At 44.3% G+C, this 25076-nt stretch overlaps 1 protein-coding gene across 2 annotated transcripts; it reads left to right on the plus strand.

The window, feature by feature from the left end:
- Window positions 1-972: 972 nt before the first annotated feature.
- On the plus strand, window positions 973-24165 carry ZER1 (zyg-11 related cell cycle regulator). Of its 2 annotated transcripts, XM_044664019.1 has the most exons (16): window positions 973-1548; window positions 8647-8904; window positions 9617-9767; window positions 11501-11937; window positions 12333-12509; window positions 12810-12924; window positions 13425-13571; window positions 14156-14329; window positions 15817-16032; window positions 16437-16478; window positions 16726-16845; window positions 18204-18319; window positions 18463-18651; window positions 19188-19285; window positions 20210-20312; window positions 22093-24165. In XM_044664019.1, exons 2-16 carry the CDS (start codon window positions 8747-8749, stop codon window positions 22148-22150), a joined length of 2301 nt encoding a protein of 766 aa, XP_044519954.1. In that variant the 5' UTR covers window positions 973-1548; window positions 8647-8746; the 3' UTR covers window positions 22151-24165. The 2 variants fall into 2 exon arrangements, with proteins under 2 accessions (XP_044519954.1, XP_044519955.1); XM_044664020.1 differs by lacking the exons at window positions 20210-20312; window positions 22093-24165 and adding an exon at window positions 19873-20025.
- Window positions 24166-25076: the final 911 nt, after the last annotated feature.

Below are 25076 nucleotides of genomic sequence, written 5' to 3' on the forward strand. Positions count from 1 at the left end.
GTCTGCTGCCTTCAGTAGGCGCCTGATAAAACGTTAGTTGAATAAAGAAAGGAAGGAAAAGGAAGAAAGAAAGAAAATGAATGAATGAATGGTTATTTAACCTGGGGCTTAGAAAAGAAGTGACTTGCCAAAGGACTCACTGCAAATCCTTGGCAAAGCCAGGATCCCAGACCCGGAGGAGGCCCCTTCTCCGGTTCACAAAGAAAGGTTTCTATTTACCTCTGTTCACTTTAGCCACCACCATCGCTAGATATTGGTCGTTGTGTGTAGCGGGCAGAGGGCGGGAGGAAATGCTGGATTTGGAGTTAGAGGACTCTAGTCCTAGTTCTTATACCTAGGCCAAGTCGCTTAAAACCGAGGAGGGGAGCTAGGGAGGGGGCATGAGGGGACTGGACGGGGGAATCTCTAAAGGTTCGTTACTTTCGGCTCTAAATCTAGCGGTTTGAATACTACTTCTGCTCCTTACAGACTCTTTCATTTCTAAATCCAGTTCAGTTTTCCATTGCACCGTGCTTCCCATCTCCCTCACTTTTCAGGCTAGGAAACTGCAACCCAGAAAGAGGAAAGGTCAGGGGGGAGGGAGTGCCGGAGAAATACAAATTCAGCTCCTCGATGCTTGGATAAAAGGATGAAGAGTCTTTTGGACACTTTCCTCATTAGGCCCCTAGGTGGCATAGTAGCTAGAGCTCCTGGACCTAGAGTTAGGATAGGCCTGAGTTCAAATTCAGATTCGATAATTACCTGTGCTGACCCTTGGCTAAATCAATTAACCTCTGCTTCCCTCAGTTTCTTCATCTCTAAAATGGGGCTAATAAAGCACCTTCTTCCCAGGGTTGTGAGGATAAAATAAGATAACATTTGCAAAGTGGTTTTAATCGCTTATAAAAACTTTAATTACTATCATTTTTGCACAGTGTGTGGAAGGCTATGTATGTGTAGGGTCTATGAGAGTGCCTTAGTCTTTGTTCCTTGCAGAGAGGCCCCAGACTGTGCTCTCTTCCCCACTTCCAGCAATTGTACAGAGGGAGGAGACCACTTGATTTTAGAGAACGTCCTGGATTGGAAAGTATGGAGAGTGACATCGAATATAAGTCTGACCATTCACTGGAACAAAGAGGCTAGAAGTGAGGGGAGGAACTAGGAAAAGAGAGGTGGCGAGAAAAGTGGTAAAGAAAGTTTAAAAAAAGCAGGAGATCCAGTAAAAGAAGAGACCTTACATCAACAACAGAACCTTCCCTCGGCTCCCACGGTTTCCCTCCGGACTCTGGATCCAGGGAGCCCGTTCGTGGTTGCTAAGGGGTGGCCCCGGAAGTGACGGACTCCGGGTTTGTTGACAGCGGCGGCGGCGGCGGCGGCGACGGCGGCGGCGGCGGCGGCGGCTGAGCTTGAGACGGAGGAATCGAGAGGCGGACGGAAGAGCTGGGATCGGATCCGGGAGGACGGGCTCGGGGCCTGGAGCCCAGAGCCAGCAGCGGGCGGGCGGGCAGGTCGGCCTTCGCCCCGCCCCAGCACCGAGGGAACGGACGGGCCGCCGACAGCCGGGAGAAGGTGAGTGCGGGGGTCCTTCCCGCCTGCCTTGGCTCTCCTGGCTCCGAGATCCACTGTATTATCCCCCCACCCCCCGCCGCCGCTGCTAGTGGATCCCGGGAAGCACCCAGAGATGCGATGGGACAACCTCGCTTCCCCTTCCCTAAGCGCTGGCCGGATCAAATAGATCCAGTGGGATCCTTAGTCCTGGACCCACTAGATTTTTCTATTCTCCCATCACCTACAGCCCTCGTGCGCCCTTCGGATCTATGAATTCCTGGCCTCCTGGTGCAAGATTCGCTGCTTTTCTCATTGCTCCTATTGGATCTTAGAGCTCCATCCTCAATCCCTCCATCCTCAGGTCTGACCCCCTCTCCCAGCATTCTATCGGAGGCTGCTAAGGAAGCCACTTTTGGGCGACCCCTCCCCACCTCCGCCCCGACTTTCTCCCAGGGTTAACTCCACCAGAGGTAGAAACCCCTCTTCTCTCTTCCTCACCCCTTCAATGCAATATTTGTTTCCCAAAATTTCTCATCGGCTCTCTTTTATTCCCACATTCCCCACCCATCTAGTACACTGGGGCTGAGAAGGGCTGCATCCTTTAATCCATGAAGGCCGAGGTAGGATTTCCATTATATTTTAGAATCTACTGTGAAATCCTCACTGGCCCTCACCCTTCCCTCCCTCCAAAAATTTACTAAATATTTGGCTGGGGACATTGCTAGTGTCCTTGTATTGTTCTGTAATTTAAAGTCTTCTCTTCTTGTGGACAGAATTATGGATGATGGGTTTAAGCTCTCCCCTTCCTTCCCATCCCAACCCATGTGGTGTTAAGCTTCCAAGTTCAGAAGTTATGGGTATCCCAATAAAGGCTAATGTAATATCTGTGGCAAAGGGAATTCTATCATTTTAGGGTATAGTGGCCAAAGAAGTAGACTTAACTTAAAATGAAACCAGTCTAGCAGTACATTCTAGAAAGAAAACTGTAGAATGATCCACCCAGGCTCAAAAGTTCACTGAGGCTATAGGTGGAGCCTAATCTAGGGGTTTTCTGTTTCTTACTCTTTGAGTGTATTTCTAGTTCCTTGGAATAGGTGAGGGGGTATTGCCTGAGATTTACCACTAATTACTCCAGAAACATTTCAATTCAGGTAAAAATCTGGGAAAAAAAATCAAAAACAGCCTTAAAAATGGGAATTACAAAAGCATAAACTAAATTCTAAGGCCCATGTGTAGGTAGGGCAATCCTATACCTTCTTGGTTTGGTAATGAGAGTATGGTGAGAGGGAAGAAATATGAACTGATTGTAAAGGCACAAGCCTTGGGTCTTTTTTAGTTGTGGTGGAGTTACCTCCTTTCCTCAGTTTCCCCACTCCCCCAAACTCCCTTAGATTGTACTGTTATGTTGGATTATGGTGAGACAAAGATTCATGGTATAGTAGATAGATTAATGAACCAGGAGTCAGGAAGATTTGAGTCTGAATTCTGTGCTGGATAATTTACTAGCTGTTTGATCCTAGGCAGATCCTCTCTAAGTCTCAGTTTCCTCATCTGTTAAATAGGGATGATAATAGCACTTATATCACAAGGTTGTGATGAAGACCAACTGAGATGATATTTGTAAAGGGCTTTTGCACACCTTAAAGTACTACTATACAGTATATTACCTGTTATCATACATTCTGGATGACTATGGCAGGTTCATAAGGCATTGAGGTTTCCAAATGAGATTATTCTATCCTGGCTTAAATGTGTGTCTCTCCTCCTTGGGCTCCAAATCCCCCAAACCTACTGTATAATATTCATAGAACCAAGTGAAGTTTTCAAAGCATTTTTACATTTCATTAGAATCTCACAGTAATACTTTGAGGTAGTCAAGACATGAATTATTATTATTTATTTATACATTGGGAATTTGAGTCCCAGGCAAGGTATTTGACTTGTGATATGACTATTCAGTCATGTTAATAGTGAGCTAGGACTAGAGTCCAACTGACTTTCTTACAATGTCAGATCTCCCAAGTAGTTAGAGTGATGTCTTCTACAAGTACAGAGATAATTTATCTATGCTAGACTTTCACCTTTAGTCTTTTTTTTTTCAATCCAAGCTTAGGCTTCATTAACTGATGTATATTAACACATAACATATTAATATATGTTAATAGAATCATTATAATAGATATATATTAACAGATGTATGTTTTCAACAAGGGAGAGGATAGGCATGAACACATCTGGCCTGTGTTCCATTTTGGGCACCATATTTTAAGAGGCAGAGAGATGAGCTACAGAGAGCTAAAAGGAAGGAAACTAGGAAGGAAGCCATGCTATGAGAGGATCAGATGAAAGGCCCAAAGGGAGAGAAGATGGCAAGAAGACTCGAGAGCTCATAAATGAAAGTTGCAGAGAAGCAGTTTTTGGCTCAATACAAGTCAGAGTTTACTAATAATTGCAGATGCCCAAGAGATGGAAGAGATTGACTTGTTAGCTCCTTATCACTTGAAATATTCATATGGATGACTGATGGCCACTGATTCGTCACCTATAATCTTATCTATAAATGAATAGAATAAAAAGCAGTAGGACTTTCCTTCTCCTTGTTCAATGTTGGAAAGCAAGGAGAACATGAAACCTTTCAAGATCCCTGACTGCTCACCTAGGTTGGGTGCTAACTTTCTATATATTGCACAGTTGCATCACTTTCAATTATAATGTTGATGGACATTGGCCTAGGACTTTATAGCTCTGAGTCTCCTCTACTCTGAACTGGCTAATCAGAATGTATTTATGGAATAGTTATTTTATTCAAAGCATTGTACAAAGAGCTATGGGAGAGATACAGATGGAACTTTAGGAACTTAGAGTCTAATTGAAGAGATGAGATAAATTAAGTAACATAACAGTCTGTGTTAAGTGCCAGAAGAATGAAATAAGTGGTATTAGAGATTCAAGAGAAGCTGTAATCCAAAAAGAGGAAACTGAGACCCACAGAGAAGGCTTGTTCTTGCCTTTATTTGATGACAAGAGAGTAGCAGAACCAAGAACGGAATCTAGGCATTCTGAATCCCATCCTGGTATAATATGCTCCATTCTTTACTCCTTTGGATCATGCCATAAGCAACACAGCTAATGCTCCCCTCCATTTCTCTTTGAATTCTACCCCTGTCTTCCAACATTTCCTTCAAGTCATTCTTAGTTCTAAATCTTAACATTATGAGTTTAGTCATTCTCTGCTCCTCATTTCCTGTAGAATGCCCACGCCAAAATGTTCCCTGACTCCTGGGAGACAATAGTAGCTTCCTAGATGCCAAGAGAAGGACTGGACTGTCTGAGGATTTATACCCTGCCTTCTTACTCTGACCTAACTAAACCCTCTAGGCTGGCTATATTGTACCTCCTGTTGTGAGTTGGACCAATTTTACTGTTATTCTTCTAGTTCTGGAGAGCTTCCAACCTCTATAAATAGGGCATTTGTTTTGATTTTCCCCCAAGTGTCTTGGTTAATATTTCATAGGGTCAAAGCTGCTCCAAGGCTTTGCCCTTCCTGTCTTCATCAAGAAGATTTCAGCTTCCCTTTGGGATTGAATTGAATTGAATCTGGAGACCTGAGTACACTTCTACTACCAACCCTGGGCAAGTTGCCTTCCTTCAGTTTCCTTTCCAGTTTCACTCCCTCAACCTCCATCAAATAGCCATTATCTCTAATTCCCAGGGACTAGAGAAGTACAAAATATTACTCTCCAGTGATCTGTCATGATTATTGGGGGTGGGGGGTGGCGAAGGCCTGGAGATTGTCATCTGTTGCTGGGTTTCTTGATTGGCCATGACATATGGTGATGGAGTCCCACCCAGATTCAGATAGAACTCTGGGAACGGGGGAGGGGGGGAGGGGATTCTTGTAGCCTGCCACACTTTAGCACAAGGGACATGATTGTGAAGAACATTCTTTTTTCCTGGGGTTCATTCTTTGAGAACAGTTTAGTGACAAGACTGGAACAGTTCTCTTTTAACATCCTCCCTATTCCCAGTCGGCCAGATTGGCATTGCCAAAGGAGTGGGTCAGCAGATAATACAGTCTGCTTGGCATGTTGTGGTGCCAACCTCTCCAACCTCCAGTAGAATCCTCTGACGACCTGGAAAATAAGGCATCTAAGTGGACCAATGTGCACAAGCTATCCCAGGCAAATTAGTTTTCTTGGTCCCCAAGTGACAAAAGAGGGGGCATCACTTGGTCTTTAGTCCCTAATCAGTAACCTTTTATCCTCCCAACTGAAAGTGTTCATTTTCTCTTTTAAAAAAAAATTTTTTTTGCATAGTTTTTCTTAATATTTATTAATCAAGTCTAAAATATTCTCTATTTTACAAGTATTAAATCTAGCAGATCTAGGCTGTGCCCTTTTCGTAACACATTGGAAATGAGACTTTCCTTAACATTTCTTTTGGGAAAGGCCAAGGCAAAGAATTAGTTCAGTCTCTGTTTCTCAGATTTTTCTTTTAGACCCTTACCTTCCTTCTTAGGATCAATACTGTGTACTGGTTCCAAGGGCTAGGCAATAAGGGTTAAGTGACTTGCCTAGAGTCACACAGCTAGGAAGTATTGGAGACCAGCTTTGAACCCAGGACCTCTTTAGGCCTGGCTCTCAATCCACTGAGCCATCTAGCTACCCGCTTCTTCCTTGGATTTTTAAAGAACATTTTGGGATCCCCTTTACCTCTATTCCTCCCTACCTTCTGTTATATTTTTGGTGTTCACATCATATCTGTACTGAAGTAGAATGTCAGCTTTGGTGACAGTTTGCTGTTTTATCCTTGGGGGTTAGCCCAGTACCCTGAATATAGTAGGTACTTAGATGTTTGGTGAATGCATGAACCCTAACTCTTATTTCTAGTGCTGTGTTAATCACAGTATTAAAACAGAAGAAAAATGTTAAGACATGTTCCCTTTTCTCTAGGAGATTACAATCTACTCTAGTTAGGGAGACAAGACATGAAATAGTTATTTGATAACTCAGGGCAGTGTGGGGTTAGTGCCAAATGAGTGGTATAGGCCATAAGCCTATAAGTACTCTAGGAGTTGTGAAAAGCTACAGAGCCCTATGGTTTTAGAACAGAGACAGAAAAGGCCTAAGAAAAACCGTTTGAATTAACCTGGACCTTGTATGATTGGTAATAGATAGATTCAGATGTGGAATCTGTATGAACCTAACCATGGGGGCAGGATTACGTATGGTATGGGAAATGAGTAGACTGGCGTAATTGGAACAAATGATTTGTGTTAGGTAGCAGTGGGTATTATGGAAGCCTGAAATGCTAAGCAGAGAAGTTTGGATTTCATCCATCATAGCAAAAAGTTTCCTCCCTGCTAGTCTAGGAATTCCTTCCCCACTTTTGCCTCCAAGCCTGGGAACAATGGCTCTGAGGCACCACTGGACATTTTGTGGGAGAATAGTTAATATTGGCAAAGTAAGGCCATACCCCAGCATCCTGTTTACTGCACTGTCCCCCGAGGGTGTCACGTCGCCAGAGGGACAGTTGGCACAACAAACTTATTGTGTAAGGTACATAAGGCTAGGGGGAGCACAGGCCCAATGCCCAGGGCTGCACAAACCCCACTCTGTCTAAAACTGCCAGAAGGTAAAGCAGATGGGGGTAGCCAAGGCTTGCTTCCTGAGGCAGGGTTCCCCAGGGGATTTGATTCCTTAGAACAGTCCTGGCTTTGGGAGCCTGAGATAGCCCTCGCTCTTGCCAAGGCTGTCAGGTGCCAAAGAAGGGGTACGTGGAGTAGGGATAAAAGAACTGAATCAGGACGAACAGGCCAACATACCATGTCAAGAAGTATAGTAGGGGAATAGACACAATAGCAGAACACATCCAGGGATATATCCCAGAGCAGAATCTAGAACAGTGAGGCTTCTAGCCAAGAGACTTAAGATCTGTTGGGTTGGAAGGCATTATTCTCCAGAAAAAAAAAAATGTCCACTCTTAACCAATTTTAGACATTTTTAAGGTTGGGAGATGGTGGAGGACGACCTAGTACAGACTCTAATATCTAGTCAGCAAACAGTTTATCAGCTCGTGACCAGCCTGGGGAAGAGCCTTTCCACACTTGGCCAGTCTTTAGATGAAAGGCTTAAAAGCTGTGACCCAGGAGTAACCATCTGAAAAAAAGTGATAAATCAGCATCTGTAGAAGATCTTAACTGGGATCCTGCATTCTTTTCATTCATCCACAACCATCTACATGTGTAGGTACTCATCTCTCACACCACAAACATACCCTATTCATGAATATCTCCCCCTAACTAGCTATCGAGCTTCTCAGCCAAAGAGGAAAGGATCCACAGGGAGCTGGGGAAGAACAGGGTCCTGGAATGAGAATGTATGACTGTGAGTTCTCTCATACATAATAATAACTGGTATTTAAGAACTAGGTCACTCAAGAAAGCAACCTCCAACTCAGAGGGAACAGAGCAAGCCACCCTTAGTATTATGGACCATGTTTTCCACTATCAGAAACTTAGGGAACAGCCTGAAACCACTTTTCAGTGTCCTAGAATGACCTTAGGGTGGAATTGCATAGAGTTGTAGGTGCAAAGTAGAAAGCCTCTCTGGACAAATGACATAGGATTGTGGTTAAGAACAGAATGGAGTAAAAAATGAAGCTTGTATGTAGTTTTCATTATTCCTGCTGAAGGACTCCATCACAAGCCCAAGGTCTTAGATTGGCCCCAGTTCTAGGACAATTCAGAACTATAGCTGTTAAACGCTTTAGGATCCTTTACCCAGGCCACTAGGTAGTACAGTGGATAGATTGCCTGGATAGATCAAGAGTTCCTGGGCTCAAATCTGGCCTCAGACGCTTCCTAGTTGTGTGACCCTGGACAAGTTTAACCTCAATTTCCTAGCCCTTGCTAATCTTCTATGTTAAAATTAATACTGTGACAGAAGGTAAATATTTTTTTAAAAATCCTTTGTTTAGGCTTCAAATAGAAGTATGCTCTCTGATCAATTGTATTTATGTCCATATTTGCTAAGGGGATTCCCTAAGCCAGTAGTGGAGGCTGTTTCAGGTGGAGCAGCCCAGGGGTGTTGCTCATCTCCTTGTTTTCCTTGTTGCCAGGCTGTCACCATCTCAGATGTCTCCCTGACTACTGCTAGGACTCTCCATCATCCCTGGGGCACCGACGGCTTGAGCAATACGCCTGTGCCCCAGCCCCAGGATGGCATCGGACAGCCCCGAGTCCCTCATGGCACTCTGCACAGACTTCTGCCTTCGAAATCTAGAGGGGACCTTAGGTTACCTGCTGGACAATGAGACTTTGCGACTTCACCCAGACGTCTTCCTACCCAGTGAGATCTGTGACCGGCTTGTCAATGAGTAGGTCAGGGGTTAGTGATGGGGAGGTGGGATATACAAGTATATGGGGTTATGTTTTTGGTAAGTGAATACATATGTGTATAAATAATTATGGATAAATGAAAGTATTCAGGATCCCAGATGAAAGCTTCTTGGTACTCCAACTTAGTACCTTTTTGTAGATAAGTATCCAGAGAAGCCTAATACCACCTTATATAGTCTTGGTCGTGGATCCTAAGTCTTTCATCTGAAGGCTGGCCCCTAGGTGGGAAGTAGCTTATTTCCATGTTGATCACAAAGAACCAAAGTCCAAAGGAACTGCATTGATCACATTTTTTTGGCCAGAACATCTTATGAAGAGTGTCTGCTAAAGTGTAATAAAGTTACAGTATACATCAGTGAAGGATAAATTTGCTGCATGAAAACGAAGGTTTCCATCATACAATCATGAAATACCCTATATTTGTATACTCTTTAGTTTAAAAATATATTCCTATCTAGCACTCTATTTCATCTTCACAACAATTCTGGGCCATAAACAGGGCAGAAGTTATGTCTTCCATTTGCAAGATCAGGACACAGGCCTTCTGGAAGAGGTGACACTTAAATAGGCTTTGAAATAGAAGGCTAGGGGTCAAATTGCCAGAGAGTTCTCTAGAAGGACATTCCAAGTCCAAGATACTTCCCCTGTTCCATCTTCTAAACCCAAGATTGAGCCATCCCTCTCCCTCAGGTATGTGGAGCTAGTCAATGCTGACTGTAATTTTGAGCCCCATGAGAGTTTCTTCAGCCTCTTCTCAGACCCCCGAAGTACCCGTCTCACTCGTATCCACCTTCGAGAGGATCTGGTACAGGACCAAGACCTGGAAGCCATCCGCAAGCAGGTAGGCTGATATAAGGCCTATAATTAGGGATGGGGAGTCTGAACACTTGGAATTTCCAAATAAACTGGTGAAAACAATTGAGACATAAAAAGTATTAGGTTTAGTTCCCCGCATTTTGGAATTTTAAAGAAAAATGAGGATGGGGATAAGGTCTAGATCAGTGATTCCCAAAGTGGGTGCCACCGCCCCCTAGTAGGTGCTGTAGCGATCCAGGGGGGCTGTGATGGCCACAGGTGCATTTATCTTTCCTATTAATTGCTATTAAAATTTTTTAAAAAATATAATTTCCAGGGGCACTAAGTTATATTTTTTCTAGAAAAGGGTTGTAGGCCAAAAAAGTTTGGGAACCACTGGTCTAGATGATAACTAAAAGAATTTTAGAGAAAGGAAATCTTATTTTATACAAAGGGCTGTCAAATTTGGAACACATTACCTCAGGTGGCATAGTCTGAAAATGGAAATAGTTTCATCAAAGGCTTTACTAAATCATTGGATTTAGTCTTCATAACAAGGTATTTATTAAGGGAAGCTGGGAGTGTTTGGGGCCTGACTCTTACCTTTTGAAGTTGATATCAGGTCCAACACTCCCCTGGGACCCTTATCATAAACAGATTCCTGAACTGAAGTACCATGGTTACATTCCTGATATTATCTTCAACCCAACCAGGTTAGACCTAGCCCAAAGTTAGATGCTTTGAGGGGGTAGGAGGCAGTATTAGATGCTATCTCTGTTCCTGGTTTGTTGTTGTTCATTCATTTCAGTCTTGTCCAATTCCCTGTGACCCCATTTGAGGTTTTCTTGGCAAAGAAAATGGAGTTGTTTGCCAGTTTCTTCTCCATTTCATTTTATAGATGAGGAAACGAGGCAAACTGGATGAAGTGACTTGTCCAGGGTCACACTGCTAATAAATATCAGAGGTCAGATTTGAACTCGGGTCTTCCTGACTCCAGGCCTGACACTCTATCCACTATGACACCTAGCTGCCCTGTTCTTGGACTACTATTTCCCAGTTACGTGTAAAAAATTGTTAACATTCTTTTTTTTTAAACCCTTACCTTCCATCTTAGAATCAATACTGTATATTGGTTCCAAGGCAGGAAAGCAGTAAGGGCTAGGCAGTGAAGATTAAGTGACTTGCTCAGGGTCACACAGCTAGGAAGTGTCTGCGGCCAGATTTGAACCATCTCTAGGTCTGGCTCTCAATCCACTGAGCCATCTAGTTGTGCCCTACATTCATTTTTTAACATTTCTGTTCCAAATTCTCTCCCTCTGTCTTCCCCCTTCTTGAGAAGAAAAGCAATTTGATATTGATTATATGTGTAAAGTCATGCAACACGTATTTCCATATTAGCCATGAACAACACAGGTTTCTGAAAGTTTATGTTTGTCCTGCCTCTTCTATCTTGTTTAACGTATAATAATAACAATATATCTTTGGGTATAATACTTTATTTTTTGGAAGAACTCTCATGTTTGTTTTCTCATTTGAGCCTCACAATATTCTCAATGATGTGGGCAAGGCAAGTATGATTACTCTAGTTTTATAAATGAGAAACCTGTGTCGCTTTAGAAGTATGAAATTACTTTCTCAGGGTCCTACAGTGAGTGACAGAACTGGGATTTGAATGCAGGCTTTTGATGCCCATTCCATCCCATCACCTACTGAAACCATAAAGAAAGGTTGAAGAGGAGAAGAAATTATAATTCTCTTTTATCTCCCTGACTTTCTTAGGATCTGGTTGAATTATACCTGACCAACTGTGAGAAGCTGACTGCCAAGAGTCTGCAGACTCTGGGTAGTTTTAGCCCCACCCTGGTCTCCCTAAGCCTCTTTGGATGTAGGAACATCTTTTATGAAGAGGAGAACCCTGGGGGCTGTGAAGATGAGTGTGTGGTCAACCCCACCTGCCAAGTTCTAGTTAAAGACTTCACCTTTGAGGGCTTCAGCCGCCTTCGATTCCTCAACCTTGGCCGAATGACTGAGGGGATTCCTGTGGAGTCTCTTCTTCGACCTCTCCGATCCCTAGCTGCCCTGGACCTTTCAGGCATCCAGACCAGTGACGTGGCCTTCTTGACCCAGTGGAAGGATAGTTTGGTGTCACTAGTTCTCTACAACATGGACCTGTCTGATGAGCATATTCGTGTCATTGTTCAGCTCCACAAACTCCGGTAAGCCTTTTTTCTTCTTCCTTTGTTCTCCCTTCACCCATATCCCCTAGGACAGAAAAATTAACTTTCTGAGGACCTAAGAAAAGGACCCTCTTTGTGACTCAAAGTTGCCTTGGGGTGGAGGTAATTTGGGGGCTCTGAGTCTTCTTTGGAACTGGAGGCTTTTTTAGAGATAAGTAGAGTTCTCTGGTCTCTTGGCCTCAGGTTGAGGACCAGGGCTCAGTTCTAAGGAACTTTAACCCCTCCATCTCATACATACAACTTAGCCTGGATTTCAGGTTATCCTGGAGTATATCCAAGACCTAGGAGGTTTGTTTCCAGAATATATGGACCAAGGGGGTATCAAACACAAGCAGACCAGCTCCTGACCACCCAGGCTTCCTGTTGTCCACCAGGCACTTGGACATCTCTCGAGACCGCCTCTCCAGCTACTACAAGTTCAAGCTGACCCGGAAGGTACTCAGCCTTTTTGTGCAGAAGCTGGGAAACCTAGTGTCACTGGACATCTCTGGCCACATGATGCTAGAAAACTGTAGCATCTCTAAGATGGATGAGGAAGCTGGGCAGACCAGGTAGGAATTGGACCAGCAGAATTAAGAAATGTATTCCAAAACCATTTTCTTCAAGGCATGATCTCAACTTTGGGCCATACTAGGTTAGCATAGTATTTGAAGAAAGTCTTCGCGTAAGCTCAGGGTTCACTCAGGATCTAGTACTACTTTTTAGCTCATTAAACTCTTAATAAGTACTAAGCCATACTATGCAAAATCTATAGTCAGCTTCCTAGTACAGGCAGCACCTAGGGTGATCCTTTCTTATTATGGGGCAGGTTAACTGTAGCAACTGACCCAATAAGTGGCATCTCTCCCCAGCATCGAGCCTTGTAAGAGCAGCATTACCCCCTTCCGAGCCCTGAAGCGGCCCCTGCAGTTCCTTGGGCTTTTTGAGACTTCCCTGTGCCGTCTGACACACATTCCAGCCTACAAGGTAAGAAGCTAAGAGAAGTCAAGGCAGTTTATGATTTTGGAAGAGATCCCTCCTAATTTCCCTCAATCCCTGGCATTTTAAGTTGGGAAACAGCAGGTTTGGCCAGAGGCCCTGCGTTTCCAGAAAAGCTAAAGACCACTCTAAGATGAGAGGCTCCAGTATAAAGGAAGCTACCTCACTGAGATGATCTCAGAATGTGGGGATTCAGTTAATGCAGTCCCCTGTGATTCTTTCTACCTTACTCTCTGGATCAGGGGTCGGCAACATATGGCTCTCGAGCCATATCTGGCTCCACCTCCCAACCGGCCAGTCCGGGCAGAGCCCCAGGATGTGCCCCAGGGGGCCCTTCAGCCCCTGCACCATATTCCAATGCCTTCCGCCTCCATCCTCCTCCTTCTGCAGGCATTCATGGCTCTCATGGCCAAAAAGGTTGCCAACCGTTGTTCTGGATAGATTATTCCCCTTTTCATTTTCCTAGTCACCATTTCCCTTGTCACCAGGTGAGCGGTGACAAGAATGAGGAACAGGTGCTAAATGCTATTGAAGCTTACACAGAGCACCGGCCAGAAATCACCTCTCGAGCCATCAACCTTCTCTTTGACATCGCCCGAATAGAGCGCTGCAATCAGCTACTCCGAGCCTTGCAGGTCAGCTTGCTTCTCAACCCAGAGTCTCTCCTCCTTCCCAACATTCTGCAGAACTTCCACTACTGCAGAGAACCTCCCTACCCCTAGGTCACATTTCCCTAACAATAATCCCAGGGTCCTCCTGGTTTCTTAGATCTGGACTGAAATTGGGAAGGAGGTCCTGAAACTGTTTGTCATCTCACAGGGTGGGAGTAGTTCATCGGTAATATGAGCAAAGCTGGTGCTCGGATATAGCAACAAGGAGTAATTGTTCAAGGTCCTACACAGTAATGACACAGACAGGGGAGGAGAGCTAAGACACAGAGTTATGGTCAGCCTGTAGGACCAGCAACCAAGATGTCCACTTCCCAACTCCACCTCATACTCAGGTCACTTATTTCCCAAAACTGCCTTTTCCCCTCAAACTTCTTAGTATTCATCATATCCCAATGCATTGCATGTAGTTGCCATATAATAGTTGAGATGGAGAGGAAAGGGAGGCTTTCAGGGCAGGTCCCAGGACAGTTTGCTTTTAGCTCTAAATCACTTACTTGACTGAGGTGGGATCTCCTATCCCTGGCTCTCTATTCCTTTTCTCTGAACAGCTGGTCATAACCGCCCTCAAGTGCCACAAATATGACAAAAATATCCAGGTGACGGGCAGTGCTGCGCTCTTCTACCTGACTAACTCAGAGTACCGCCCAGAACAGAGCGTCAAGCTCCGCCGGCAGGTCATCCAAGTGGTACTCAATGGCATGGAATCCTACCAGGAGGTGACGGTAAGAGCCCTTGTCTCTCCCTGGAGTGAGCGGGTAGCTGTAAATTTGCCAGAGTGGGGGATGAAAGGCTTTAAAGGAAAAAGGTGGTTGGCATGAATTGAGTTCTCTCCACATGCCATCTTGTGTTGGCCTTCACTAAGGGAGCTTTCAGTTTAATGAGGGAGATGAGGCAGAAACACATGCTACTTGCATAAGGACATTTAACAATAAGAAGGTAACTTGTGACAGACAGAGAGCTCCAACAGACCAGTCTACTGGAGATTCCCTGAGCTCCACTTTGGGTGGGTGGTTTCCTTCTCTTTGGATAGATTGTCCTTTCTCCTTCACCTCTGCCTTTAAGAATCCTTAGCTTCCTTCAATTGAATGAGCATTTATTAAGCACCTGCCATGTCCAAGGAACTGAAACTAGGAAAAGACAAAAATGAAAGATAGTTCTTTCTTTCACATATCTTCTACTGATTCAGCTAAGGTACTGCTTTCTATGCAGCTTTTTCCTGTCTCTTCCTCTGGCTGTCCCTCCTTTTTTATGTTAACTTTTATTTACTTAGCTATTCACATGCCATATACACTAGTAGGATGTAATCTCCTTGAAGCCAGGAACTATTTTTCATTTCTGTCTTTGTATCTCTAGCACCTATTATATAGTTGGTGCTTAATAAATGTTTGTTGAACTAAATGGAAAGTTGCCCCCCCCCCTTCTTGAGAGCTTGAGGAACTGTACTGCTTATTACATCCCCTCCATCTGCCTTAGCCTCCAGACCCCATTTTTTTATTCTTGATCTGGCCTTACCTTTCAATCTTACTTCCTGCTCTACCTTTTTTTCCCACCCATATCTTCTGTCTTAGAATTGATACTAAATGTCAGTTCTAAGGTAAAAGAGCAGTAAAGACCAGGCAAAAGAAGATAAATGATTTGCCCAGGGTCCCACAATTAGGAAGTGTCTGAGATCACATTTGAACTCAGCACTTCCTGTCTCTCTATCCACTGAACCACCTCGCTACCTCTACTTCATAACATCTTCCCCTCTACTCAGGTGACTCTATGTTCATTGTCCCTGGCATCTATGGTTCTCTCTTTAGTCCCTTTTCCAACCTTTATTTATGGTTATTCCCTGTCCATAGTGCCCTCCAACCACCCTCTACCTGAGTCCTCAACTCCTTCATCTTCCAGGAAGACTTCTCTCTCCAACCACTCCAGGCCACAGCCCTCCCTCCTCCTTCGAGGCAGCACTACATAGTTGAGCAGCTAATTTTTAGCATTTTTTTGTGCTGTTATGTTTCCTAGCTAGACTGAGCTCCCTAAGGGGCCAGGGATTCTTTCTTTTTCCCCTCGCATCTAGCTGGGGCTTGAGAAAGACTTAGTTAATTTGTGATTTATCTATGTATGTGTCTGAAATAGGGTGAGTCTGGAAAGTCTTCATGGAGGAGTGGGAGGGTCAGGGTGATGGGACATGGCTGAGCACCACTTCCCGGCCCACCCTCCCCAGGTTCAGCGGAACTGCTGCCTGACACTCTGCAACTTCAGCATCCCGGAGGAGCTGGAGTTCCAGTACCGGAGGGTCAATGAGCTCTTGCTCAGCATCCTCAACCCCACTCGACAGGACGAGTCAATCCAGCGAATCGCCGTGCACCTCTGCAACGCCCTTGTCTGCCAGGTGGACAATGACCACAAGGAGGCGGTGGGCAAGATGGGTTTTGTCATGGTGCGTGAAATGCCCGGGGTTAACACCCCACCCTACTTATCCAGATCCTTTTCTGCCTTGAATTCCCTTCCTAATATCATGGCTAACTTGTACTTCTTTCTATTTTTTGTTGAGGGCAAGGGAAAGTGTTAGGGGAAAAAAATAGGCTGTACCAGGTCATTTAGCTTAGAAAATGGGAAGGATTTCCTAATAGTGGACATTCGGTAAGTATTGGAATGTATGACCAAAGGAAGTTAGGGAAGGTTCTTCCATTAGAGTGCTCTCAAAATAGACTTGCTACTTGCCAGCTTGGATTGGTTTAAAGGGAAACAAGGACAAACTAACATAGAGATCCCTTCTAGCTTTAGAATGTTTAGGAGTCATGATTGGATGTCTACTTAGTAATTCATTTTCTCTGCCTACAGACCATGCTAAAGTTGATTCAGAAAAAGCTAATGGACAAAACAGTAAGTTCTTATGTAATAGCTATCAGCTCTTCTTCCCTCCAAAAAATGGAAATGGTTTGTTCCATGGGTGGGGTCAGTCCCTCCTCAGAACTCATCACGGAGCAGTGGTATAATAGCTTTTAAATATCATCTCCTCTCTCCATGCTACAATTGGGCATCAATAGCCTCCATTCCTCCTATTCTGGTAATCTGGATATACTTTGTCCCTGGGAAATAGCAGAGACTTATCCATTGCTCCCTCCTGCAGTGTGATCAGGTGATGGAGTTCTCCTGGAGTGCTCTTTGGAATATCACAGATGAGACGCCAGACAACTGTGAGATGTTCCTTAACTACAGTGGCATGAAGCTCTTCTTGGAGTGCCTGAAGGTTAGCACTACATTGGGAAGCCTGGATGAGCCAGGCTGGGACCAACAAACAACATCCCTGAGGCATTATTCACTCTTCAAGACTTTGGAAATTAGGGTCTTGGTTTCATAATTCCATCCTTCTCTTCTGGGTCCCACTTACTCATTCAACTAGTCAACCAAGAGTTTTTATACACAGATTTACTGGGATGCCTACACTGAGTCTATCTCACTTAGGAATGATGTCGTCATCAGTGGACCTATGGAGATTTGCCCTGGGTAGGCAGGGTTGTTCTCCCTGATGTCACATTCAAAGGTTAGGTTTATTCCAAGTACTCTTAGTATTCATGTCCTGGCTCTGCTATTTAGGAAATGTGACCAAACTTTAACATTCTCATCACTTTCCATCGAACCATACCTTCCCTTGTAACAAAGAAGTAGAATTGAGCAAATAAATCAACACACCTAAGCTACATCCGAAAATGCATCCCTCATTCTGTAATCCAGCACCTTTCTGAAGAACAGCCAGGAGGCTTCCTTTATCATCACTTCTGAAGTCACAGTTGATCATTTCAGAATTCAGGAGTCTTTCATTGTTATCCAAACTCTTTTCTGATCCATCTATATTTCTAGTCTCTTGGTCACATAATACCCATTATGAGAAATAACTAATCTTGCTCCAGGCTCAAGGGAAGTCTTTTCATTCCAGCATTTAGAGTATGTTTCAGGTTTGCCCCCCTACCCATGCTGTTTATGTCTCTGTAGATCTCAAGCATGTTTCCTCTTAGCACTCACCTTTCCAACCTGAAGAGAAACAGATTTTCTAATCTGCCCTTTGTGATTGCCTATGGTATACTCTACTGCTTGGCTCTGTGGGGGATAGGAGAGAGAGAGAATAGAGTCCCTGCCCTCAAAAAGAGTGTACAATCTTGTTGTGAAAATATGACTCATGGCAGAAGAAACACTTAAGTGCTACAAGACTTTACATAATTGAGTATTGAATTATGCAGTACTAACTTCCCTGCTGGAAAGGGGTCACAGAAGGGAGGACCAATGAGAGCTGCCATACTTGGAGAAGTTCTAAAGGAGGACTTGATCCAGACCCTGAAGATATAACTTGGACAGAAGGAATAGGATGAGAAAAGGAACAGAAGTAGAAATAAGCAAGGTATATTGTAGAGACACCCAATGGAATCTGCTCTGCTCTGAACTAGCAAGGGCCTTCCCCTAATTCCTAATTAGACACATGGAATCCCTGCGGATTTTTTCTTAAGATTTTTTTTTCCATACCTAGAGGGAAACCTTTGCTTTAATGGCTATCACCAAATCCTCATCCCCCTTGGTCTGTATCCTTATATATGCCTCTCCATTGTTCCCCAGGAATTCCCAGAGAAGCAGGAATTACACCGGAATATGCTAGGACTCTTAGGGAATGTCGCAGAGGTGAAGGAACTGCGGCCCCAGTTAATGACGTCACAATTCATCACTGTCTTCAGGTTAGTGCTTCCAAAATTTAGCCCCCCTCACTTCCAGATTGGCGACCACACTGAGTTAGACCTAATTCTTAGTCCAGGATTCCAGTTATGTTAGCCAAAACCTTAACCTTCTCCCAACTCCTGCCTATCCTCTCCCCTGCTAGCAACCTGCTGGAGAGTAAGGCAGATGGAATTGAAGTATCCTACAATGCCTGCGGTGTCCTTTCCCACATTATGTTTGATGGCCCAGAGGCCTGGGGCATCTGTGAACCCAGGAGGGAGGAAGTTGTAGAACGAATGTGGACAGCCATTCAAAGCTGGGACATCAACTCCCGGAGAAACATCAATTACAGGTAAGCTGGGAAGATGGGGATCCATTTTGGTGGTTTGGGACTTAACAGGAAGCCATGGAGAAAGGACTACATCGTACAACTCTCTTACTGAAATGTTTAAGTAGAGTTCATTCAGTCCCTGGCTACTCTACTTTACTAGATCATTGAATCCCAAGATAAAGAGAGCCATTTAGTTCTTTGTTTGTCTTTGGTGGTCCTTCTTCAGCCAGAAAAGTTGAGTATTCCTCCTCTTCCTGAAGACCTAGCAGTGTTTTGCAAATTTGTAGCCACATAGTCTTTACTTGGATCTAACTATATATCTTGTTGCATTTCTTTTCTGTCATTTGAACAACCCACCACAATGGGCTGGTTTCAACCCAAGACACTGAATATATATTTTTGGTAGCCCAGTTGAATACCGACATTCCCTGTGCCATCCCTCTGTGACCCAGAAATCCTCTTCCTCTTTAGCCTGATGCTTTGAGACTTTGCAAAATATAGGAAAACACAAGGATTACTTGACAAATAACAGAGGTGAGACTATCTTCTCTTTTCAGGTCATTTGAGCCAATTCTTCGCCTACTTCCCCAGGGTATATCCCCTGTCAGCCAGCACTGGGCAACTTGGGCTCTGTACAATCTTGTGTCAGTCTATCGTAAGTATCTGCCCATTTGATATTCAGATAGACCCATAATGTTCAAGGCCTTGGAAAGAGACCCTGAGGAGAAATAGTCACAAATTATAGCCATAGTCCTTATCTTTAGAGTACCTAGAGTTGAGCTAGAGCAGACAAGAAAGACACACACCATCAGAGTCATTTACAAAGGAGCAGGTCCCAGTAATTATAATGCTGCAAACTAGATGTTTGAGGGACCTGAAGATAGGAGAGATATCCATTATCTTATATTTATTGCAATTAGCACAAGAACTTGGAGCCATTTCTAAAACCCCCTTTGTTCTCCACCAAATTAAATTGGTTCTGCCTTGTTGACACCCCTCACTTGTTATTGTCAGTAAATGGGATCAGACAAGCATTGGCTTGTCCCAAAACCAATATAAGTGAATCGAGTCCTACCAACTATCTCAGCTCCCCATATAGTACCATTACATTGGCTTGAGTCCTACTAATCAGTCATTCGAGGAAAGATAGGTCCTAGGAGGCAACAAAGCCTTAGTACTTTCAGTCTTCTGACCCATAGCGGGCCCATCTTCTATGCTGGATCTGCTTTTCCATCTTGCCAGGTTTCAACTCTCTCTCTTTTGGGTAGAAGAAAGCATATATGAGCAAGGCTAAGTTTCTGGGCCAAGACACCTATCCTGATCTGTCTGCCTGTATCACCTACTTCACAGGATTATTATGAGGCTAAAATGAAATAATGTATGTAAAACACTTTATAAACCATAAAACACTAATTGAATATGAGTTATTATTATTATAGCTCCCAGATTGTAAGCTCTTGGAGGCCAGGGACTGTGCTTTTATTTATATTTGTATTACCCACAGTGCCTGAATAAAGGGCCCCTTATACATTTGTTCAATTACCTTTGACTTGTGGCCTCCCTCCCTCCCTCCACACAGCGGACAAGTACTGCCCCCTGCTGATCAAAGAAGGTGGCATGCCGCTTCTGAGGGACATGATCAAAATGGCTTCCGCCCGACAGGAGACCAAGGAAATGGCCCGGTAGGAAACCAAGAAGCTACTTGAATACTTAACTGCATGCAACTGTGATTTTAGAGCATTGGGATTTACTGAGGGTCTTTGGTGATAGGCCAGTGCATAAAATCAACCCCAGGAAGCAGAAGACACTATCAGGTAGGATTAGAACAAGAGCAGCTAAACTGGACAATGGAAGGATGAGCTGGGTGATGTATGGCAACATGGCATTGAATGCCTCTGGAAAGACAGAGGTTGCAGGGTGGCCCCAATCCAGAAAATTATGGTTGTGCTTCCAAACTATGTGGAGAGTGAGATTGCTTTCTTTTTTTGAACCAAGTTATCTTGCTTGCTTCCCCAGTAGTCTCCACCCAATTTTATCATCTCTAGATATTGGCACCAGATTAGAATTTTTTGTTGTTCTTAGTCCAAGGCTGTTTGTTGTAAGACTCACAGAGCAAAGTCTGATCTTTAGAAACAAGTTATAAAAATTAAGACAGAACAAAGTTGGAGCGAATTTATAAATAAGAAACTAAGTAACATTTCAGAGTTAATTTTACAAAAGGAGTACTCAGACCAATATTTTGTCAGATTTTAACTATAATACCTAAAGTCACTTTATCTCTGGTTTTAGAAATTGCCAGTACTGGGGCAGCTAGATGGTTTAGTGGATAGAGAGCCGGGCCTGGAGATGAGAGCTCCTGGGTTGAAACCTGGGCTTAGATACTTTCTAGGTGTGTGACCCTAGGCAAGTTATTTAACCCCCATTCCCTAGTCTTTACCACTCTTTTGCCTTAGAACCAATGATTAGTCATTCTAAGACAGAGGGCAATGGTTTAAAAAAAAAAAAAAAAGAAATGGCCAGAGACACTAAAGGTCTCCACAATGCTTGTGCCAGGTAAGGAACTTTTCCTTTGCTGATACTCCTTAGAAATAGCTCACTTTAGTCCAGTGTTGGTGAGGCAGAGCCTAGCTTGCCTTGGGCTTAAGCCCCACCTCTCTGACATTATGGCTGGGTGACCCCTAGGAAAGTCATTTCAACTTTCAGTGCCCCTAGGCAACTTGCTAAGGTTCAGGTTGGGGAGAAGTTCCTGGTCTCCATTGGTAGAAAGAAGTTCCTCACCCAGAGCTTCCTTTTGTATGAAATCACAGGTCCAGACAAGGGGGTGGGGAGGGTGGAGGAAGGAACTGATAGCATTGGTTTAGGCACCAAGATTCTAACTTGAAAGACACTTTCCATGCCCTGCCTCATAGTGGATGTTCCTTCCTCCCAAAAATGGACAAGTAAGATCCCTTTAACTTTCTCTTCTGGGGCTAAAATAGCACTAACTGCTCTAGATAGAAAAGAATTATAGCTATGAGCAAGAATTGGACAGGTAGTGGGTGGTAAACTATGCTGGCCAAGGAATTTGGGCTTTGACTATCAATCGTCATCCTGATACTGACCACATATGGGGAAAAGAATTAGAAGAAGCTCTGAGTGATACAAGTGGAGGGAAAGAAATAGGTGGTGAACGAATGAATAAGAACAACCAAAGAACCATTGGATGACAATACTAATTGAATGCTTGCCTGGCTACAGCATATAGTGTTATGGTCCTAAAGGTACTGAGCACAGCTGTCCATGACCTAACACCATCAGTCTCGTCTCATTGGCTGACAAGTGTATCTAAACGTACATATTGATGCATCTGGGAAACATTAGCTCTGTAATCCTAGCACATGGGTTCACTCATGGCACCTTGAAGCTCCTTTTCTAGGCCCTGAAACTAAATCATTCCTCCCATTCTCCTTGTGTCATCCTCAGGAAGGTGATAGAGCACTGCAGTAACTTTAAGGAGGAGAACATGGACACATCCAGATAGAGGCAATGGGCCCTCCCGATTCTGGCCCGCACAGGTCCCAACTTCTCTCTAAATTACTGTATCTAGGGAGGAATTCTCACCAGCCTGGCTGTCGGAAGGCCCCCATCCTGTGCGTGTGGGACCCCAATGAGATGAAGGTGCACTGGGGGAACTTTTGCACAACCAATGCTTTTCCTTAACATTAGTAAGATATATATATTATATATATATATAATTTTTTGTTAGGAAGTGTGAATTGAAGTTTTGTGTGTATGATTTCTGTACAAAAACAAAAGAAACACCCCCCTCCCCGAGTCCTTGCAATATTCTTTGGCCTTTTTAAGCCCACAGAGAGCCTCCAATATCCATTCCCTTTTCTCCACCAATCACCTGCTGGCTCAAAGCTTGGAAAATTGTGACTCATATCTCCTATTATTTCCACTGTCCCTCTTCTGTTGTGCAAAGCACCAGACCATCCCTGGTCCCCTGCACCAGATCCCCCAGGACAGCCAAGAGCCTAGGCTAGGCCCTCAGTTAGGCCTGGTGAAGTTTGAGGCTTAGTGGTAAAAGAACACGGAGAGTCTTAGAACAAACCCTGAAGAGGTCCCAGAAAGCCCAGGGTCCTTGGCTGTTGACTGTTAGAGGCAAGGCAGAGCCATTCACAGTGCCAAGGCATAGACAGAAGTGTTGATAAGAGACTCATAATGGACAGAGGTCTTTCGCCTATGTAAGCTCAGAATCACCCTTACCCCTCTGGAGAGACGAGTACTCTGTCCACTGTTCTCCAGGGTGATTTTTTTGCATTGATTTTTGCAAGCCACAGACATATACCCACACTGAAAGCCATGCTGCTAAGGTGGCATTAAGCTACTTCCTTTCTTCTCCCTCTCCTGCTTTGACCCAGGCCTCCCTCCCCTTCAAATAAAGGGGGAGTGAATGATCTCTTCCTCTCATAGTAGATAGAGCAAGGACAGATTCCTCCTCCGTCCCAGCAGATGCACATGCCTCCAGGTCCCTGGAGCTTCTCAAGTGCTTGCCTGTCTCAGATATTTCTACTAGGATAGCTGAGCTGGCCGTACTTCCCTGTCCCAGCCCCTCACCCCCACCCTCACCCCACTAGCCCTTGGCAGCTGACAACCCCATCACTGCTTCCTTGGTCACTGCTTCCTTGCAGCGGCTGAGAGCCTAGAGGAATGACTCAGAGCAGCCGGAAGAGACCTGGGGACAGCTGGAAGTGAGAGCTTGCCAAGATAGAGCCCTCAACCCCAGCATACCTTTTCCCCCACTCAGATTTGCATTAGAAACTCTGCATCGAGAGTTGGGGCAGCTCCCTCCCAGGCCAACACTGTGGCAACAGACATTTCTCCAGACCAGCACAACAGACACTTTTCAGTGGTATAGCCTAACCCATCCCATTGGGAGCAGGCAGTACCATGGGGCATTGTAATCTCTGACTTTTCTTTTGGAACCTCTGTGCTTTGTTTTGGACAGTGTGAGACTTGTATGTATTTTTAAATATTTTGTTCCAAACCCTCTCCATTTCTACTTTTTTTTTTTTTTTTTTTTTGGTGTAACTTTGAATTGTTTTGAAGTTTGGACAGGTGGTGAGGGGGAAATTGTCAACGAGATGTACTTAGAAGCCAGCCACTCAGAAAATCTTTTCTCCTCTTCCTCCTTCCCAGTCTCTCCTATTAACCTTTCCCCTGAGTGTTAATCTCTGTATAAAAAAGGATGGTATAGGGGAATTGAAATACCTCTTTTCTCCTTGGTTTTCTTTTGGTCAGTTCCCAACAAGGGTAAGCTTTTTCTGGTCCTGGTAGTGAAGCTGAGTTTGAGTTATTTGCCAGCCCATCCACCAGAGACTGGGTATTTCCCTATGGACTCCCTTGCCCCCCTGTCCCTCCCCCCTTCCCTCACCTGGGCTGTCCCTGCTATGAGGACCTTGGCACAGCTTTTTGCTTTGAATGAGCACCCAGGTCCTGTGTAAGTGTCTGTAACTTGGGATGTCACAGAAATACATTTTTGTGCAAAGTGGAGGGGGTGTCAAGAGTCTTTATTGGGGGAGGATGGGATTCCTGGACCTAAAGGGCCTACAACAATACAGCAATTTGAGGTTACTTGTTCCTAGCACTTTATTCATTCACTTTGACCTCACTGAAAGTTGCAAGGGTAGGGAGGGCTGGATTCACTTGATGATTTCACTATTTGAGAGATTTCATTCCTATCAAGGAAAAGTAGTTATACCACACTTCACAAAGGAAGAGATTCTGGGGTACTGTGCCTTAGAGAGCTGGCCTTGGAGCCAGGAAGATTTAGGTTCAAGGCTCACCCTCTGATACCCTGGACAAGTCACTTACTCTCACAGTGTAACAGGCAACTGTAAGACTTTAAGTTTCAGAGAAGCCTCAGGTTTGCATTGGAAGTAGTTCCTCCCCTCTGCTAGTGAAATCACCAATCTAGTCCATAGGGTCTGGAACTTGGTGACCAGGCCCCCTCAGCCTTCTCTTTGAACCAATCCCAGGGGCTGGGTGTGGCTTTCAGGGCTGTGCTTTTGGAGCTTTGGTATCTTCAATTATCCCTAATCTCTTAGGCTCAGCTACTGGAAAATTAGAGGATTAGGAATGAAACACACATACACATATCCCTATATGTTGGCATAGTCTAAAAGGTGGAAAATTGGGTACTCAACTAGTCAGAAGATTAAGAACATCAAGAGATTTTTCTAGACCAACTCCCTTAATCCAACAGATAGGGAACCTAGGAGTAGGGAAGGGGTAAACGAGGAAGAATCAGGGCTGCTGTGTGAATGGAGGTACCCTGAGAATAGGCCACTCAAGAAATGTCTTTGGATAGCCCGTGGGAAGGAGGGGAGGTGAACCTTCCTGCTCCACCTCTCAAAAAGGCAGATTCCACCAATCAACAAACTTAACATTTAGGATCTATTATT

This window comes from Gracilinanus agilis, chromosome 2 (genome assembly GCF_016433145.1).
Source record: "Gracilinanus agilis isolate LMUSP501 chromosome 2, AgileGrace, whole genome shotgun sequence".
NCBI lineage: Eukaryota > Metazoa > Chordata > Mammalia > Didelphimorphia > Didelphidae > Gracilinanus > Gracilinanus agilis.